Source organism: Heloderma suspectum, chromosome Z (genome assembly GCF_057233095.1).
Source record: "Heloderma suspectum isolate Gila_16-S chromosome Z, 16-S_ref, whole genome shotgun sequence".
Lineage (NCBI taxonomy): Eukaryota > Metazoa > Chordata > Lepidosauria > Squamata > Helodermatidae > Heloderma > Heloderma suspectum.
The window spans coordinates 12,975,863-12,996,250 of record NC_139476.1 but is presented as its reverse complement, the minus strand read 5'-3'; the positions used below and the strand labels follow the sequence as shown (position 1 = coordinate 12,996,250).

General features: G+C 48.6%; 1 protein-coding gene and 1 long non-coding RNA gene across 2 annotated transcripts in view; one reads left to right on the top strand and one right to left on the bottom strand.

Annotated features, from left to right (window-relative positions):
- The window catches only part of GRIN3B (glutamate ionotropic receptor NMDA type subunit 3B), a 42,224-nt gene extending 24,418 nt beyond the window's left edge, over nt 1-17,806 (top strand). Inside the window, exons 4-10 of the mRNA XM_084826169.1 lie at nt 1,810-2,571; nt 5,447-5,592; nt 7,536-7,651; nt 12,609-12,760; nt 14,176-14,340; nt 14,918-14,985; nt 17,422-17,806. Coding sequence (XP_084682295.1) covers nt 1,810-2,571; nt 5,447-5,592; nt 7,536-7,651; nt 12,609-12,760; nt 14,176-14,340; nt 14,918-14,985; nt 17,422-17,806 — 1,794 coding nt within the window. The remainder of the gene's footprint in view (nt 1-1,809; nt 2,572-5,446; nt 5,593-7,535; nt 7,652-12,608; nt 12,761-14,175; nt 14,341-14,917; nt 14,986-17,421) is intronic.
- On the bottom strand, nt 7,754-14,549 carry LOC146333694 (uncharacterized). Its single transcript, XR_014786500.1, has 3 exons — nt 13,924-14,549; nt 12,639-12,772; nt 7,754-8,679 (listed from the first exon to the last, which is right to left on the bottom strand). It is a non-coding gene; the product is annotated as an uncharacterized LOC146333694 (long non-coding RNA).
- Nucleotides 17,807-20,388: the final 2,582 nt, after the last annotated feature.

Below are 20,388 nucleotides of genomic sequence, written 5' to 3'. Positions count from 1 at the left end.
CATGGCCAAGTGGGGACTAGAACTCGGATCTCCAGAGTCCCTGTCCAACACTCTAACCTCCACACCACACTAGTTCTCACTTCCGTTTCAGTTGTTACTTTTCCTTTTTCTCTGTTGTACATTTTCTCTCTTTTAACCATCAGTCCCGATAAAGCTTGTTCTTCCTTTAGAAACAATAAAAATAACCACCTGTACATTGCCCTGGTATCCGTAAGGATTTAGTGTGGTTTATAAATTCTTTTAAGGCACAATTCTGTGGATGTTTAGACAAAAAAAATCCTACAGCTCTCAGCAGTGCTGGGAGTTGTAGGACTTTTTTCTGTCTAAACATGCATAGGATTGTGCCCTTAATAAATAATAATTCAGGACAAGTTTCTGCCGCCTAATGAAATCAATGGGTTTCAAACAGTTTCAAACTGTTCAAACTATTATTCATTCCTTCTGTGCTCCGCTTTTCTGTTTGCAAAGTATAGTCGAAGTGGTTTTTGAAAAGTAAACCAAAGATATCGACAATCTAAAACAGGCAACTTATGGCCTTCCAGATGTTGTTGGACTGCAATTCCCATTGTTGCTCACCATTGGCTATGCTGGCAAGGGTTGATGGGAGTTGTAGTCCAGCAACATCTGGAGGGCCACGAACTGCCCACGCCTGATCTAAAGCATTGTTGGAACCTGACTTCCTAATGGAAAAGCCCAAGTCTCAGTAAAACCTTTTATGGCAGTAATTCCAGTAATTAGCTGTAAACCTTTATAGTCCCAGTAAAGATCCCCAGACAACAGATTTCAGTGCAGTTCCTTGACAAGATTCACTTCATGAGCATCAAGAGTATAACAAACTACACATTAGCAACCAATTAATTAAAAATACAAGTCTGCATTGTTGTTGTTCATATTGATTTAGACCCCATCTTTTTGCAAAAAGGTACGCAAGCCAGCTTACAGAAAATCAGTATAATTATACAAAGGAATATTAGAATATACACAGGTTGTTCTGGGTTATACTAAATATGTTCATTGTTTGGAAATCCGGCCCTTTCTGGACTCGATGGAGTTCCAGTGCCTGCTTGACTTGGCTTGCCGTGAGCCGAGCTGCGGGTTTTCCTCAAACTCCAGGGACTTTTTGCGGGGGGGTGGGGGTGGGGCTTGGTCAGGCTTCAGTTTGTGGAAATAGAGATTTGCACATATTGTGCCTGAAATGTGCAAATAGAGGTTAGCACAAATTGCAGCTGAAATATGCAAATAGAGATTTGCACACGTTGTGGCTGGAATGCGCAAATGGAGATTTGCGTGCATTGCGGCCGAAATTTGCTCACATTAAAAAATACAGAAAATCCGCTAACTGGCTTGACTTGTTGCAGACCGAGTCAGGCCGGTTAGCAGAAAATGGACCAAGGTACAGGGGGCCGAGCCAACAAAAGTTTGTTGAGCTCTGCCCCCCACCCCAAAATGGATTCTTCCGACATCTCTAGGTTATAAACAGCATTTCTGACTTCACACTCTTAGCCATTTCATGCGATACTCGTTCTGCTTTTAAGCGGTTTCTCAAAAGGTTCCCTGTAGACCAGTATCACATGTGATACTGGGACTTGGGGGCCACACACACACAGGCACACACACACATTACACACACATTGCAGCGATCTCTATGAGGAAACATGGTGGGGAATTCAGTGGGAGTGGTGAGCAGGAGGGCACAGGTAAGGCCTTCGGGGGCCGCATGCAGCCTGCAGGTTGTGCACCCCTGCTGTAGTTGCTTTTCTGCCTCTCCCTCTCCGGTATAAAGCATCTAGTCCTCTGTGGTCTGTGCAGGTAGACGAAGAAGGAAACTGCCCAGCAGGGCAGCTGTGCTTGGACCCCCACACCAACGACTCGGTTGTGCTGGACACCCTCTTCGAGGAGCTGAACTCCGAGAATGGCTCGGTGCCCGCCGAGTACCGGAAGTGTTGCTACGGCTACTGCATTGACCTTCTGGAAAAGCTGGCTGAGGACCTGCCCTTTGACTTCGACCTCTACATCGTGGGGGACGGGAAGTACGGGGCCTGGAAGAGCGGGCGCTGGACTGGGCTGGTGGGGGACCTCCTGAGTGGCACAGCCCACATGGCAGTGACCTCCTTCAGCATCAACTCGGCACGGAGCCAAGTCATTGACTTCACCAGCCCCTTCTTCTCCACCAGCTTGGGCATCCTGGTGCGGATCCGGGACACCGCTTCGCCCATCGGGGCCTTCATGTGGCCCCTCCACTGGACCATGTGGGTGGGCATCTTCGTGGCCCTGCACCTGACAGCCCTCTTCCTCACCTTGTATGAGTGGAAAAGCCCTTACGGGATGACCCCCCATGGCCGCAACCGCATGAAGATCTTCTCCTACTCCTCGGCGCTCAACCTCTGCTATGCCATCCTCTTCGGCCGCACTGTCTCCAGTAAGACGCCAAAATGCTGGACCGGACGCTTCCTCATGAACCTCTGGGCAATCTTCTGCCTCCTCGTCCTCTCCAGCTACACAGCCAACCTGGCCGCTGTGATGGTGGGCGAAAAAACCTTTGAGGAGCTCTCCGGCATTCACGACCCCAAGGTCAGGACAGCACCAGACGTTTCTGGTCCTGGTCTCTCCTTCGCCTTGCCTCCCTTTCCACCATCATCTTCCCCTCTTTTTAAAATCATGGTTTCTGTTCGTTTCCTAGGTTGAAGCACTTCCAACTTTTGATAGAGTTCCAGCCAAGTACAGTTGCCTATTTTTTTTCTGATTAATGCAAACTTACACACAAAATGACATACACTGTCACACTCTCCTTTAATAGGTTGTATAGCTTGTATTTTTACTTCCATTAGAGCTCTTACATAGGCTGTTTTATTGTAGCATATCAGGTATAGACTAAGATTTATAATTACTGAATTCCTTTGTTTCTTTAGTGATTTTGATTTATTATTATGTGCGATCTCCTTTTTTCATCCATCACTTCTCAGCTCCACTGCCTTCTCTGTCTTCTTTCTTTCCTCCAAATGGCCTTTGCCCCCCCCCCCCCTTTGGACTGTCCTTCCCAGTTTCCCAGTGGCCGGCCTTTTTCCCTACTGCGGCCCAGCAGGAAACGAACAGGAAGCCCACACCCAGGGCCACCCTCCTCTGCTTGCGGCACCCTTGTTGTTTTCCCCCCGGCATCCAGATATTCAGAGGTAGACATTGTCTGAGTTCACACAACACCGCACCCCAAAAAAGCTATTGTAGAGCTGGAAAAAGTGCAGAAAGGGGCAACTAAAATGATCAAGGGGCTGGAGCAACTCCCCTATGAGGGAAAGTTACAACATCTGGGATTGTTTAGCTTGGAAAAAAGGCAAGTAAGGGGAGACGGGATAGAGGTGTGCAAAATTATGCCTGGTGTGGAGAAAGTGGATAGGGAGACATTTTTTTCCCTCCTAATACTAGAACCCAATGGGGTCATCCCATGAAGCTGATTGGTGGGAGATTCAAGGCAGATAAAAAGAAGGACGTCTTCACACAGCACATATTTAAACGTTGGAATTCGCTTCCAGAACATGTGATAGCCACCAACTTGGATGGCTTTAGAAGGGGGTTGGACAAATTCCTGGAGGAGAAGACTTTCACTGGCTACCAATCCTGCTGGCTATGTGGTACCTCCAGTACCAGAGGCAGTCTGCCTGTGTACACCAGTTGCTGGGGAACATGGGCGGGAGGGTGCTGTTGCTCTCATGTCCTGCTTGTGGGTCTCCCAGCAACAGCTGGTTGGCCATTGTGTGAACAGACTGCTGGACTAGACGGACCCTGGGTCTGACCCAGCAGGGCTCTTCTGAGGTTCTGATGTTAACATGCTAACCCACACTCAGTGGTTGGGTGTGGGTTGTCGTTGAACCATGGGTTAGCATGTTGTCCGACCGAGGACATTTTCCACAGGGTAGTTTGTTAACCATGCGGTGTGGCTTGTTAACCATCCTGAGCAACCAACAACAACACACTCTCAAGGTGGTTCTCAAGGTGGTTTGTTTGAGAAATATAAACTGCATGGTTACCAAGCCACCCTGTGGAAAATGTCCTGGTTCAGACAATACTGTAATCCACGGTTCAACAAACAACCCATGGTTCAAGAACAACCCACACTCAACCTCTGAGTGTGGGTTAGCATGTTGTGTGAACCTTTCTCTTAATGAGCAGGCTCCTTGCAGCCAACATGACACGTAGCTGTTCATAGACCTGTAAAGCCATCTAAGGGTCAAAGAACACATTACACGAATTACATAGTATGTAGCCGAGGTGTGTGTGTGTGTTTTACTCTAGAGTAAGTGTGTGTGATTCGGGTCAGGACCACTTCGCACCGGAAGGTGAGGATTAAACGTTAATCCCATCCCCACCTTTCCCCCGTTGAAATCCCACTGTCTGCATGGGGGTTAAAAAAGAAAAAGAAGAAATGTCTCTCTCGGTGTCTGTGGAGGCATTTTTCATTTTTTTAACACCCCCCTTTGTGGCAGGGGAAGAATTTTTTTGCGGGGTGGGGGTGAAGAGGGAAGGATTAAACCTTCCCTTCTGGTGTGTAGTGGTCCCAATCAGAATTGGACCCACATGCACTTACTCTTCAGGTAAAAAAAAAAAAAAGTTCTATACGCAGCTATATGCTGTGCAATTCACAGAAAGTGTCGTTTGATGCCAAGTTAGTGGCCTTTCCCAGAACTTGGGCAGGGAGTTTAATACGTTGAGGATGCGTTGTGCAAAGGCATAGTTTCTTTCGTCTGTCCTCAGGCTTCTGTTGAACAGTTCCACTTCGTAATCCTCAAGTTCTATCCATTTTCTCCACACTGTGTACAATTTCATCAACTTCTGTTGTGTCCTTCCAGAATCATCATTTTTTTCTTCATTGAAGCGCAGTCCTATGCATGTTTAGACAGAAAAAAGTCCTACAACTCCCAGCATGCCCCAGCCAGCCCTGCCTCTTAAAGCCCCTGTCTCGGCAGATCTCTCATTTTCCTTTACAGATCCCACTTAGTGGTTATCAAGGTTCTATTGCTGACTCTCCTCTGGCAGTTTGCAAACATTCTGTGACATCACAGGAGCTCAGCCAATAGTTAAGGGACACCGGCAGGTGATGGAGAATGGGCCTTCACTCCCCTTTTCCCCCCTCCCCCAATTCCAAACTTGGTTATTCAGGCAGGCATTTGGGGTGGGTTAGGGTATTTTAAAATAATGTTTTAAAGTATAATTGTACTGTTTTAAATTGTACCATTGTCCATCACCCAGAGTGGCCGGGTGACCGGCCAGATGGGCGATTAAAAAATTTAATTAAAAAAAAAATCCTTTTTATCGATTCCCCACCCCACCTCCTGCATTTCCCTGATTTGTGTCGTACGTGTTTTAAGAGTTTTCAACTTAACGGAGAGAACAGTGTTGTTTTGATTTGAAAGGTGATTATTGTCCCCTCTGATCGTGATTTTGCTTTTCACAGCTGCATCACCCATCCCAGGGTTTCCGTTTCGGCACCGTTTGGGAGAGCAGCGCCGAGGAATACATCAAGAAAAGCTTTCCAGACATGCATGAGTACATGAGGCGGCACAGCGTCCCCACCACTCCTGCTGGGGTGACGGTGCTCAAGTAAGTGGAGTTCAGTTTTTTGAGGACAATCTTGAGGTTGAAAACAGACGTGCTGTTTTTCTGGATTTCCTTCAAACCAAACACACCTATTCTTGTTCAGGCCTTGAGCTGTAAAAGCAGGGGTGGATAATTCTTGGCCTGTGGGCTGCAGGCAGGGCTCAGTGCAATTTTGTATAGTCCTCAGCCTAATTTTAGAAGCCCTCTGCAAGCAAGCAATTCAGACCTGTGGCAAGGATGACCTGTCTTCCTCCCAGAAGCAGGCTGGGCAGGGAGGAAGAAGGCTAGGAGTGTGTGTGGGGGGAGGGGGGCAGTGTCAGAAAGAGAAGGGGATGTGAAAGAGAGAATAAGGGAGAAGGAAGTGTCAGAAAGAGAGAAGGGGATGTCAGAGAGAGAGAAGACAGCAAGAGAGAAGGGGGTGTCAGAAAGAGAGAAGGGGATGTCAGAGAGAGAGAAGACAGCAAGAGAGAAGGGGGTGTCAGAAAGAGAGAAGGGGATGTCAGAGAGAGAGAAGACAGCAAGAGAGAAGGGGGTGTCAGAAAGAGAGAAGGGGATGTCAGAGAGAGAGAAGACAGCAAGAGAGAAGGGGGTGTCAGAAAGAGAGAAGGGGATGTCAGAGAGAGAGAAGACAGCAAGAGAGAAGGGGGTGTCAGAAAGAGAGAAGGGGATGTCAGAGAGAAGACAGCAAGAGAGAAGGGGGTGTCAAAGAGAGCAAGAGAGAAGGGGCTTTCAGAAAGAGAAGGGGCTGTCAAAGAGAAAGCAAGAGGGAAGGAAGTGTCAGAAAGAGAGAGGAAGGAGGGTGTCCAAATGAGCAGGGGGTATCAAAGAAAAAGAGTGTTGGGTGTATCAGAGTAAGAAAAGGGGTGGCAGAACCCATAGTTAAACCATAGTGCAGGGTTCACAGTAACAACAGCCCACAATTCAACAACAACCCATGCTCAGCCCATATTTTAGGTTGTCATTATGTGCGAGCCAGGGCTTGCGGTGATATGATCTGCAAAGCAGGCACCAGAAATTAATCTGCCCACTGCATTTTGCACCCGTGGAAGTTTTTGAACATTTTTCAGAGCCACTTTTTATATATTATAAAAAGTGGCCTTCTCCTACAGTCAACTCCCCAATCTCTTTGTGCATATTCATTTGTCCTCGTTCTCCTGAACCATTCTGCCAATGTGAATAGGAGATGTACTGTTGGGAAAAGGGAGAGGGAGAAGAAGGCAGTATGCTGTGTTTGGGGGGGCTGCCTGCCCCTTTCACCTGTGAGAAAGTCACCTCATAGAATCATAGAAGAGTAGGGTTGGAAGAGGCCTACAAGACCATCGAGTCCAACCCCCTGCTCAGTGCAGGAATCCAAGTCAGAGCATCCCTGACAGGTGGCTGTCCAGCCTCGTCTTGAAGGCCTCCGGTGTGTGAGAGCCCACCGCCTCCCTCCACTCTTGAACGCAAAGGCGTGAGAATGCAGCAGCAGCTTCTTGCTTGCTTTCATAGATCTGAGCTATACAGGAGTTCAGGTTTAGCAAAGTTAATCTTTGCTAATTTCCAGAGGAGCTGCACTCCAGGAAGGCCTGCTTTACTAGTACTTAGAGTCGAGTGATTGAAGAGCTCAGGTTTAGCAAGGTTTACTGTAATCAGCTTGCTCTACTTAGCTGAGATCTATGTGTTCGCACCCTAATTATCTCACACATCAAGATCAGTTAATCTGCAGCAGAGCTGAGTTACATCATATCCCACAGTTCAAGGCCTTAGACTTGAACTGCCCTGGCAACTCAGATTGGCCATGTTTATCTTAACTTCTTTGCCCCAAAATAAGCATATAAGGAGACTTGCTTGCGAGACCTTAGCTTGGAGCTATTCAGCACCTCAGGTTTAGCCCTGACTCTCATTTGCTCACCAGCACCATGAACTCTGTGGCAAATGAGCAACGTTTTGGCTCTCCCTTTTGTCAGGACCAATCCTCCCAAGCTGAACGCCTTCATCATGGACAAGTCCTTGCTGGACTATGAGGTCTCCATCGATTCAGACTGCACGCTGCTAACGGTGGGGAAACCCTTTGCAATTGAAGGTATGGGAAAGCGGTCATGCCTTTTGGGGTGGGGCGGGGAGAGAGGGGGCGAGGGCATGGAAGAGTAATCCCGGCGGAAGAATTTGGAGGCAGAGAGAGGGCTGATTGTGGTTTTACTGCAGCGATGATGGCTGTATTGAAACTGGGTCATTGCAATTAATCTTTAAGTGGTGCTGTTAAATATTAACATTGGAAGAATGTGTGTTCCGCTCCAGGGTGCAGCTTCTTAACTTCAGAGATAGTAGACTTGGGACTCCATCCGCTCCCAAATAGCATCAGAGTGGTTTTCCTACTCCCCACTCCACTGCTAGCACACACTTGCATGCAAAATCTGCTTGCTGGACCTTAGATCTGAGCTATATAGCAACTCAGCTGCTATAGAGAAAAAGTATTTTTCTCTCTCTCTTTCACCTTCGCTCTTCTTTCTTCTCTCTCTCTCTCTCTCTTTCTTTTCCTTCCTCTCTTCCTTTTCTTTCTGTCTTTCCTCTCTTTTTTCCTTCTTTTCCTCTCTTCTTTCTCTCAGTCTTTTCTTTCTCTCTTCTTTCTCCCTCTCTTTTCTTTCTCTTTCTTTTCCTTCCTTTCTTCCGTTTCTTTCTGTCTTTCCTCTCTTTTTCTCTCTTCTTTTTCTCAGTCTTTTCTTTCTCTTTTCTTTCTCCCTCTCTTTTCTTTCTCTCATCTGTCTCTCTTTTCCTTTCTCTCTTCCTTTTCTTTCCATCTTTCCTCTCTTTTTTCATTCTTTCTCTCTCTTCTTTCTCTCAGTCTTTTCTTTCTCTCTTCTTTCTCTCTTCATTTCTTTCTCTCCTTTCTCTCTGTCTTCTTTCTCATTCCTTTCTTTCACTTTCTCTCTTTTCCATCATTTGTTTGTTTGTTTCTCTGTGTTCTTCCCCCCACCTCTCTCTCTCTCTCTCTCTCTTCTTTCTTTCTTTCTTTCTTTCTTTCTTTCTTTCTTTCTTTCTTTCTCACTCTTCTCTCTCCCTCTCTTCCTTTCTTTCCAGTATTTATATACCGCCTTTTAACAAAGCATGTTCCTAAGGTAGTTCACAGACAATAAAACAGTGAAAGAAAATTGTCAAGGTAAAACCATTTTAAAACTTGAAAAAAAATCACACACACAGAAATACAGAGCAGGTTGATTCTGGTTTATCTGCTTTAGCAAAGTTAATCTTAGTTCGTATTCATTCTCCCCAAACCCCGTCCCATTCTACCACCTGAGCACATGTATACCAGGAGAGGGCAGATGGTACATCCCGATCTACTGGAAGATTTCTGGGTGATTTGCAATAGCTCAGCAAGGATTTCTGACTCCCCATTATTTAAGATCAGCAGCAGTGAAATGTCTCCCTCTTCTCCACTGTAAATTATCCTGCTGAACTGAAGAAAGCTTAAGGTGAAAACTGGGAGGGGATTTTGGTACAGAAGGGCTGTGAGTTCCATTCAGTTCTGGTACTCAAAACAAGTTCCTGGGCTCGGAATTCTTTAATTCTAAGTGTGTGTCTTTTCCACCTGACTCTAGTTTGTGGAAGGGGGAGGGTCTAGTATAAAACAAAGTAGAACTTGCAAGCCTGTCCACCCCGTGGATCCAACCTGTTCCATACAATATTCAGAAACAGAGGGCTTGAAGAGGCCCAGGAGTCAGGGAGACCCAGGTTATAAATTCCCTGCTCAACCATGGATTATACCTTGATCTCAGCTTAGCCTACCTCCCAGGGTTGTTGTTAGGAATTGGAGAAAACCCAAGTGCAGTGCCCTGAGCTGGTTGGAGAAAATACAAGATACAAAAATGTGGGTGCTAATGATGTTGACTATTATTAATTGGAATAGTACTAGTATTATCGATAGAGAAATTTCTACCAGCCTGTTCAAGAGAAAGCAGCCCTGCCTTGCATATTGTGTCCTCAACCAGTGGAACTCCTTGGCACAGGATCTTGTCAGGATATACCAAGCGGTCTTAGAGAAGGTTGAAACGGCTTTCAAAACAGCCTTACTTTGTTATTTGGGATAAGACACTGACACACCCTTTCTTGCTTTTACCCTACACCCAGCCTTTCTTTCTGCCCTGAGCATGACTTAATGTTCATAACTGGGAAAATATGGACCTGTGTAAGGCAAGGAAGCCTCTGAGCATGCACAGAGTACCTCCCTCTCACCCTGATCTAGGACAGCTGTTGGCTGGGGGATTATGGGTGTTGTAGCCCAACACATCTGATGGGTGCCAGTTTGGGGAAGGCTGATGTGGGGCCTTTTGCATTGGGTGGATGGGGCATTGTGGTGGCAGCCAGGAAGGTTAAACCTGGAAATGGGACAAAGAAAAACACACGCTCGTGTGGGACTTTTGCTCTCTTCCGCCCACACCCCAGTCTCCTTCACATGCTCAAGCAATCCTTCAACTGGGGGAGCCTAGGAGGCAGTTTCCCATGGGAGCCAGGAATGTGCATGGGTGTCCCGAATCAGTGTCTTTCTTTGGGATGCAAATAGATCTTGGCCCAGAGAGACACCCGAAGTTTGCAGCAAAACTGGTTAGATTTACTGTGGATGGGTTGAGGGGTGGTCAAAGGAAGCCCCTGGCTCCCTTCTCGCCACCCCCTCCTCCTCCTCTTAACATCTCTAATTGCTTCCCCATCGCCTTGGCCCAAACTTCATCTGCAATGCTTTTTGATCTCTCAGATTCTCATTAGCTCCACAACAAACTTTGGAGCTGACTGGAATACAAATGAACCCCCCGCCCCCCTGCATCCCCACCCGCGCTCCTGCCTCCCCGCCAAAGTCAGTTTGCTTTGGTTCGACTGCCAGTTTTTGATGCTAGGAAAAGACAGAGAGGGGGCGGGGGAGACGCCTCCGGTTGGCTTCAAGGCAAAATGGCTGACAGGTCGGAGAGGACCTGCCTCCTCCCTGGGAAAGTGAGATTGCAAATTTGTGGGCCAGGAAGGTTTTTGGAGGGGCAGCATTTTGGGATGGTAGTGCAGTCGCGATGGATTTTCCAGCCAGCTACCCAAGAGGGTCCCATTAAATTTGGAAAGAAAATAAGAAAAGCCTGGATGGATCAGATGGATTGCTAAATGGAGCCTCCAGACCCAGTGGCTGTCTACCAGATGGTGGGGCAAACCAAAGAAGGGAGGGTGCCTGTCTGATCACACTGGGAAGTGAGATGCTGGACTTGATGGGACTTTGATCCATCAGGGCTGCTTGTATATTCTCATGTTTATCAAGCCCAGCTTCCTGCTCCCAGCAGTGGTCAGTCAGAGATGCTTCCAGGAAAACACTGCAAACAACGGCCCTCCCAGGCTGTTATCACAACTGTTATCGAGGGGCAGGGATGGCTGAGAAATTTGTCCTGTCAGGATTTTTTTATACCAGTTTCCAAATTTGCACCTCCCAAGCCGAGACAGAGATGTGTGCTGAAATCTGCAGTTCTCTGAACTTGGGTGATACAGTTTGTCGGGCAGGGTTGTGGGGGATATGCCTGCATTAGAGGAAAGGGTTAGAGCAAAACTACTTTATATCAGCGGGAAAGTACTTAGGAAAACGTGTATGTTTTTAAAAATGCATACAGAAAGGCATATATTTGGAGGAGAAATGAGGACACAAAAAAATATGCATTTCAGTGCAGACTCAGAACAAAACATCTCACAAACTTACAAGCAAATGGGATGGAACAAGGTTAAGTGTGAAAGTCTAGTATATTTTCTACTAGAAAATCTACTGGAACCTGGGGTCATCCCATGAAGCTGAACAGTGGGAGATTCAGGACAGATAAAGGGAAGGACTTTGTCACACAGCATAGAGTTAAAAATGGCATTCACCTTGCCCAACCTGGGGACCTCCAGATGCTTTGGACTGCAGTTCCCATCAGCCCCAGCCATGGAGGTTGGGGGTGCTGGGACTTGTAGTCCAAAACATTTGGAGGGCATTGAATTGGGGAAGCATAGTTAAACTATGGAACTCGCTACCACAGGAGGTAGTGATGGCCACCGACTTGGGTGGCTTTAAAAGGGGGTTAGACAAATTCCTGGAGGAGAAGGCTAGCAGTGGCTACTAGTCCTGATGGCTATATGCTTCCTCCAGTATCAGAGGCAGTGAGCCTATGTGCACCAGTTGCTGGGGGACGTGAGCGAGAGGGTACTGTTGCACTCCTGTCCTGCTTGTGGGTTTCTGTGGTTCTCCCCCCCCCATTTTTCTCCCTCTCCTAATACCCAAAGGGGTCACCCCATGAAGCTGAACAGAGAGAGATTCAGGGCAGATCAAAGGGAGGACTTTTTCAAACAGCACAGAGTTAAAACTATGGAATTCGCTACCACAGGACATAGTGATGGCCACCAACTTGGATGGCTTTAAAAGGGAGTTAGACAAATTCCTGGAGGAGAAGGCTAGCAGTGGCTTCTAGTCCTGATGGCTATATGCTTCCTCCAGTATCAGAGGCAGTGAGCCTGTGTGCACCAGTTGCTGGGGAACATGGGCGGGAGGGTGCTGTTGCGCTCCTGTCTGTGGGCAGCTGGTTGGCCGCTGGACTAGTTGGACCCTGGGTCTGATCCAGCAGTGGGGCCTCTTCGTATGGCCTTAAATCCAACAATTTCAGCAACAAAGAAATTAACAGAACTGTCCATCCCTACATAGCCATCATGATGAATCACAAGCAGCGCCCCCGACACCGCTCAATAAAGCCATCTCATCCCGTTTTAAAGTGGCAGTGAGTTCCACTAATGAATTACACACTGGGAGAAGAAGTGCTTTTATTTTGGGTCCGGCAGTCCAGAAACTTGGGCAGATGCATTAAGGCCGGGAGAAATGGTGCTGTATGAAACGCTTAGTACAGAACGGTTAGTGCTCGATACTCTGTGCTCTGCAGACCTTCCAGCAGTGGATGGAAAGGCACTCGGCACGTGTTCAAAATTGCGATCGATAGGCCCCAACTAATGCGTCTCTCCCTTTTCGCTCCCCTAACGTTTGCGGCGTGCGGCAGGCTACGGAATTGGCCTTCCGCAGAACTCACCTCTGACCTCCAACATCTCCGAGTTCATCAGCCGATATAAGTCCGCTGGCTTCATGGACCTCCTGCATGACAAGTGGTACAAGATGGTGCCCTGCGGCAAACGGGCCTTTGCCGTCACTGAGGTACGGAGGCTCCTGAGGGTTTGGGGGAGGGGCTTCGATTAATACCAGGGCTGTTGAACCTCTTTCAGTTCGAGGGCCGAATTCCGTTTTGAAGAAGCTCTCAGGGGCCGCGTTCCAGGGGTGGGCAGGCCCAGAGGCAAAGGAGGCTGGTCCCAAATCCAAAAAACATGAGCATGTTGCGTCTTCAGGCTCTTACTGCCAGCAACTAAGCCTTAGGGGAGGCGTGCCGACTTTTTAGAAAGGGGGAAGACCTGTGCAAAAGCCGGGGAACCTAGTGGTTGAAGGAAAGGGGCAGGGCCAAGAGAAGGAGGTGTGGCCATCTGGGGAAACCCGGAGGGCCAGATTTGGCTCAGGCCGGAGTTTCTGCACTCCTGGATTAAAAAATGGCTCAGTAACATGGCAAGTAGCGACAAATGGATTTCCCCTCTGTTCTGTTACTACATCAGTCACAAAAGAGCCAGCATGGAGTAGTGACGAGAGTGTTGGACTGGGAGCCGGGAGATCCAAGTTCTAGTCCCCACTCGGCCATGGAAGCTCACTGGGTGACTTTGGTCACAGACTGTCAGCCCAGCCTACCTCACAGGGTTGTTGTTGTGAGGACAAAATGGAGAGGACGAGGAGGATTTTGTATGCCGCTTTGGGTTACTTGGAGAGGAAAAGGTGGGATATAAAGGAAGGAAGGAAGCAAGCGAGCAAGCAAGAAGGAAAATGCATCCCAATTCCTCTGGAATTGCGGTTGAACTATAAGAATTTCTACAAACCCTTCCAGAGTGGGAGCGTGCACAGATTACCACTGCTTTCAGCTGCTTCCGTTCACTGACACCGTTGCACACACCCCTCTTCATGACTGATGTTCATGTACACATAGATAAAATGGTTCCAAAAAGCAGATTATCAGGTTCTTCTAATGTTTTAGCAATGCACAGGAGTCTACATGCTAAGGCTGTGCAGGGACAGCCCCCCCGCCCGGCCTGCTTCGGAGGCCAATTTGGAGCTTCCGAATCAGCCCCAACCCGCCTCAGCCCAATCCGGAGCTGGGCCAACCCGCTTTGGCCTCCGAATCTGAGACGAGATCCAGACAGCCAAAAGGGCCCCCCTGCCCAGCCCCGTGAACCCCACACACACTCCCCACCCAGCCGCATGAGCCCCCTACTCCTCCTTACCTGGACCCGTGGCGAGCGCCCGTAACCATCGCCATCTGGGAGGGAGTCGCCATTTTCTTTTAAAAATGCGACTCTTCTTCTTCCGGATCAGTCTGACCCGCTTTGCTCCGAATCACCCAGATCCACTTCAGGATTCGGGCTGAAGCGCTGCACAGCCCCCATACAGGCACATCGACAAAACACTGTGCCGAAAGAACGCCAATAGAGAGGCTGTGTTGATTCTGTGCTCAACTCTCTCCCCTTGGTGCCCAGACGCTGCAGATGGGGATCTACCATTTCTCGGGGCTGTTTGTGCTCCTTTGCATTGGGCTGTGTGGCTCCCTGCTCACCTCCCTCGGTGAGCACATCTTTTATCGCCTCATTCTGCCGCGCATCAAGCGCAAGAAGAAGTTCAACTATTGGCTCCACACCAGCCAGGTGAGAGATTACCTTGCAGCCACACAGGCATATACAGTGGTTTTTAAGTAAGTAAGGGTGCGATCCCATGCATGTTTAGTCAGAATAAAGTCCTGCCACTCCCAGCATTCTCCAGCCAGCAGAAACAAAGTCCTGCCACTCCCAGACGGGTTCAAATCCCCACTCGGCCACAAAGCTTACTGCATGATCTTGGGCCAGTCACTGTGTGTGTCACTCTCTCTTTCTTCGTGTCTCTCTCCCTCTCTCTCTCTCTCAGTCTAACCTACTTTGCAACACAGGTGTGAACACGGAAGGGGAAAGGGCAACCAGGCACACCACCCTGAGTTCTTGGGAGGGAGACTGGGATAAAAACATTAAATCAGGGGTGTTGAACCTTAGGCTCAGAACTCAAATCTGGCCCACCTGGGGTCCCAAACCAAATAATAACAATAACAATAATGGTAAAGTCTGAATGGCAGTGAGAGCTGCACTCACTCCTCATACACTCAGAGACACTCTTTTTCAGCCCAAACCTTGTCTTACAAGTCTTGTGACCTTGCTGGTATTTTCCCCCCCCCCATATATATGTATGTATCAGAAAATCCACCGTGCTCTGAACATGGGTTTGGAGGAACAGAGGATCAAGAAACTAAATTTGGAGAAAAGGTAGGTCTCTCTCATGTTGTCTGTTCTCAGCTTTGTTGCTAAACTTTCCCATGAAGAGAGTTTTAGCTTGCCCTTCAAGGTGGCCAAAAATATTTTGAATCAATGAAATCCAGTATTATATTTCTCAGAAGAAATTATTTGTGTTTACTGATACCACTCGAATATAATCTTCCGCTAAACTCTGTGGAGGTTCCACGTCCAGGCTATGGAAACTCCTTGGGTTCCTCCGGGGTAGGGGGGCAGCGGCATGGCCTCCAAACCCCATCCTGTGGAGGAATTCCCACGGTTATCTCCCATCTGAGAACCCTGTGGCTCTCCCAGCATGGAGAAAGGCAAAATGGGGAGGGGCAATGACAGAAGTGGGTGTGGCCACACCCAGTGATGTCATCTGGCCTGCGGAGGGCCTAATGGGGGGGCAGTCCAACCCCCCCCCATCCCATTATAGTTCTGCACCCCTGTGGTAAACAATGAATTTATACAATGAGGCCAAACATTTATTAGGCCAAGTCAAAAGTCACCCAATAGTGTACAGGTTTTTGAGTTCTCCAGAACTCTTCAAGTAGTTTCTGTTATTAGTAGGATATTATTTTAATGATAAAGTTGAGGACAGAGAGCGGGAGAACGAGGCCACCAAATCCAAAGGTATGGGTTTGGGGGTGCTGGGGGTGCGATTTTCCATTTTATTTTCTCGTCTGTTTGGTTTCTCCTTCTGGATTTTCCTTCCCATGTGTTGCAATGAGAGGAAAAGAAGTATGCCAACCCCAGGGCTGGCATAGCTTCCCCCCTCCATTCCGGGGGTGTTTCAGGGGAGTGGGAGAGCTTTTGATCTGGTACACCCCCTTTTTGCCACTTGCTCTGTCGGAGCATTGATGTTGGAGCATTTGGCAGGGGTTTCTGTGCCTGCAGTGGGGAGGCTTCCATGGGCGGGCAGCCATCTCCATGGAGAGAGAGGGTGATCCGCTCTTTCCTATGGGCTCGTGGGTCATCCTCCTAGGGACCTAGAATTGTGGCCTGAGGCTGGGAAGGCAGCTCAGGGACCATAGGATAGAGTGGCTCCCCCCTCCCCAAGGGCAGAAAGAGAGGGCCCCGCTCGGAGATCAGAATACCTAATCAACATCTGCAGAAATGTCCACAGATCGTACCTCCCTAACAACAGAGCTCCAACGTCGGGAAAGGGGGCGGATTGGGAGCGTCGCATGGGATCAGGGTGAGCTCTAACGAGGCCCCCAACGTGGGAGGGGGAAAATTACCCCAGTGTAAATAATAGATCTACCTGGCCCCCCTTCTGGCAGCCCCCTGGAACAGGAAGGAAGGGAGAATAGTCTCCTCCCCCAGTTCCGCCTTTGGATGGGCTGGTGTATGTGTTACAATAATATTATATCAGCCTTACCTAACCAGGTGGCCTCCAGACGTGTTGAACTACAACTCCCACAATCCCCCCAGCCAGTTGCCTGATATATTGTTATGCAACGCACTATCGGTATGTGTGCGCGTGTGTAAATGGATTACGTTATTTACCTTGTTTTTATTTCATGTTTGATTGGTTTTATGATTGGAGTTTTCTCCCCCCCCCTTCTCTGTGTTGTTGTTAGTCATTTTGAATGTTCAGAAATGTTTGAGATGGGTGTATTTATATTTATAGATGAAGTACTTTCTTTTTTTATATAATTTTGTATTGTAAAATTTCAACGAAACAACAAAAACATGAAGAGGAAAAGAAAAAAAATGTAGCTATATAAATCTGAATATACCAGTTTCAATACATGCATATGAAATGTGTGTGTGTACATCTCTCTCCCTCTGTGTGTGTGTGTGTGTGTGTATGTATATGTATGTGAAAATACAGCTTTCTAAGAATTATTCATAAACTTTGACAAAAGGCAGTCCAAATATCCATAGTATTGATTTGTGAGTAGTGCCTATATGTCACCTGTTCAAATGTTGAAAGCGTTGTTATTCCATTGCATGAGAGGAGGTGAGTGCTTATCCTTCCAGTGTTGCAACATCAGTCTTTTAGCTATCCAAAGGGCACGGAGAATCCATTTGTTCTGACCATGCATTAACTTCCAGGCAGCAGGTATATAATTTAAGAGGATATGTACATCAGTAAATATTAAAGATCGTTCCAATACAAGGTTTATCCATATAATAACTTCCTCCCCCAAAGAGGCAACTATTGAGCATTGCCAAACATATGCTTAAAAGAAGCACTAGTGATGTTATACCTCCAGCAATTAGCTGACTTAATTAGACCCTTATTAAAGAGATGTTTAATCTCTTAATAGACACGGAACAAGAGTTATATGATGTACTTCCTTAGGGAAAATGAAAGGCTATGAAATTGTTGCAGTTCGGTTTTTAGGGGGGGAAAGCGATGCTGCCAATTTGTCACCTCTTTATGCGTTATCCTCCCCACCAACTAATCCCTCCTCAAAGGTGCAACATTCAAAAGAGTCAAGAAGAGCTGGAGCAGCCCCCCAGCCAGCCAGGTTGGAACAACCTCCGTCGAGTGGCTGTGAAGAAGGAAGACAAGCGGGTGCATTTCGTCATCGAGAACACGCCAGATGAGCTGTCAGAAGACGAGAGAGAGGCGCCCATCTGGCATTGCATGAATGGCCAGGATCCCCAGCAGGACGGCAAGGAAGCCAAAGAGCAGGAACTGAAGGAACTGGAGGGCAAAATCGAGGATATGAGGGAACAGCTGCGGGCCGCCCTGGTGCGGAAAAGCGAGCTGATGGTGGCCCTCGGACCCCCACCCAAGGCCCCCCGGCTTCCACCTGCCCTGAAAGCGCTGATCAAAGAGACCAATGAAGACAGGTGATGGAGCACAGGGGCCGCCTGTGGGCAGAACAGCAGGGACCCACGTGGCGTGGTTGACATTGATTGTTTTTTTAAACGGTTGGAAAAACTCGTTGTGCTTTGGCTACAGTTGCACTCCTGCACTCCAGCCCGACGACTCTTAACAGCAAGAGGAAAAGTGGCGGAAGGCTGAGAGTGCGCGTCCAGCCTCTGCACAGGCCGAGCTCTAGCCTTCCGTACGTTTCCTGGACTTGTGTTTGCGGGAGGGGCTGCTGTGTGGTGGTCAAGCCCACGCTTTGCATGCAGGAGGTTCCAGGGTTGACCCTCTGCTTCTCTGGCTAAAAAGGGTCTCGGGTAGGTGGGCTGGGAAGGAACCCTGCAGAGCTGCCGCCAGTCAAACTGGGCTAGCGGTCTGACATGGTAGCAGGGGGCGGAGTATCGGCCGGTGCTGACGAGTGGATTTCCATGCCGTGAAACGTCAGCTGCTGATTTCCACGGAGCAAGCCTGTGTGCTGTTTAGCACTCTGTTGGCCCAATCCCCCAGGAAGCCCCAATGGAACGTATAGAGGATGCGCAAGTGGGAGGGAGGGGAGAGGCTGTGGCATGGTGGTGGGATCTGGAAGCTCCGGGTTCAGTCCCAGCATCTCCAGATTCCTGTGCTGGTAGAGGAGAGACTTTGGAGAGCCGTTTCTAGTCGGGAGTGCACTATCCTGGACTCTGGGGGCTGACGGTCTGGGTTGGTGTCAGGTGGCTTCCTATGTCCATGAGCAAAAACCGACAGCTGTGCCTCTCTGCTTTTAGCCAGAGGGCCCATTGTTCAGTGATGGAGCACACCCTTGGCAGTAGTGCCATCAGGACTGGGATAGAGGCCTGGGGGCCTTATCAGCAGAATGTACAGGAGCCCCCCCCCCCCAACATAGCAGGGCTGACTTGCCACCTGTTGAAATACACGTTACCACCAAAAGAACGACCAAAAGATAGCGCTCTTCAAGGACTTGAAAGGTTGTCCCAGAGAGGAGGGCCAGGATCTCTTCTCGATCATCCCAAAATGCAGGACACAGAAGAATGGGCTCAAGTGATAGGAAGCTGGATTCCAGCTGAACATTGGGAAAACCTTCCTGACTGTTAGAGCAATACGACAATGAAACCCATTACCTAGGGAGGTGGTGGGCTCTCCCACCCTGGAGGCGTTCAAGACGAGGCTGGAGAGCCACCTGTCAGGGATGCTCTGACTTGGATCCCTGCACTGAGCAGGGGTTGGACTGAGTGAATTGGACTGAATGAGCCAGTGTGGTGTAGTGGCAAGAGTGTTGGACTGGGAGCTGGGAGATCTGGGTTCTAGTCCCCACTCAGCCATGGAAGCTCGCTGGGTGACTTTGGGCCAGTCACACACTCTCAGCCCAACCTGCCTCCCAGGGTTGTTGTTGTGAGGATAAAATGGAGAGGAGGATAATCTAAGCCGCCTTGGGTTCCTTGCAAGAGGAAAAAAGGCGGGATATAAATGCAATAATAAAAACAATAATAAAATTATAGGCCCCTTCCGACCCTGCCATTCTATGATCCTATGATTCTAACCCCCACCCCACAATAAGACTACTAAGCCCGGCATCTAAGACAGCCCAGCTGCATTACTGCATGTGGGCAGAGTAGGTGAAAGGACTTGGCATCATCTCCATTCATGATCTCAATGGTAGTGAGAACTTGCTGTGTCTGAGACCATGGAGAGCGGTTGCTGCTGGGTGGACCCGGGACAAGGCAGCTTTGCGTGGTCATATATTTAGAGGAACGCCACAGTAAAGCACAGGCTTTGCAAGCGGAAGGTCCCTGGTTCGATCCACGGCATCTCCACTTCAGATGTTCTCAGGTAGGAAAGGAGGAACACTGGATTGCTGTTGTCAGTCAAGAGCAGTGGAGGCTGGTGGTGCCGATGTCAGTGGGGCGGTGAATTCGCTCTGGGTTTCGGTCAGAACTGGTCAGGAAGCTCCTTGGATAGCTCCTTTAGAGTCCTGACTGGTTCTGACCAAAACCTAGAGTGGCTGCGCTGGCCCAGAGATGTCAGAGCCACCAGCCTCCACTGGTCAAGAAAAGGCAATCTCTGGGTCAGTGCTCTGACTCAGCTTGCTTCTGGCAGGGCTCTAGTGCCTTTCTGCATTCTTTTACCGGGTTGGATCCAGACTGACTCATACTTAAGAGCAGGCCCATTTAAATCAGTGATACTTAGCTTGTTGTTGTTCAGTCGTGTCCGACTCTTCGTGACCCCATGGACCACAGCACGCCAGGCCTTCCTGTCCTCCGCTCTCTCCCGGAGCGTGCTCAAGTCCATATTCATTGCATCGGTGATGCTATCCAGCCATCTCATCCTCTGCCGCCCTCTTCTCCTTTTGCCTTCAGTCTTTCCCAGCATCAGGGTCTTCTCCAGTGACTTTTCTCTTCGCATTAGGTGGCCGAAATACTTGAGCTTCAGCTTCAGTAGCTTAGTCCTGCCCAAATTGTCCCAGTGATTCCTTTGAGTCTGCTCTAATGATGACTAAATTCTGGATCCAACCCATCAGTTTGTTGATATGGGCAGAGTTCTGATGACTTTGTTTGAATGTGGCTGGGACC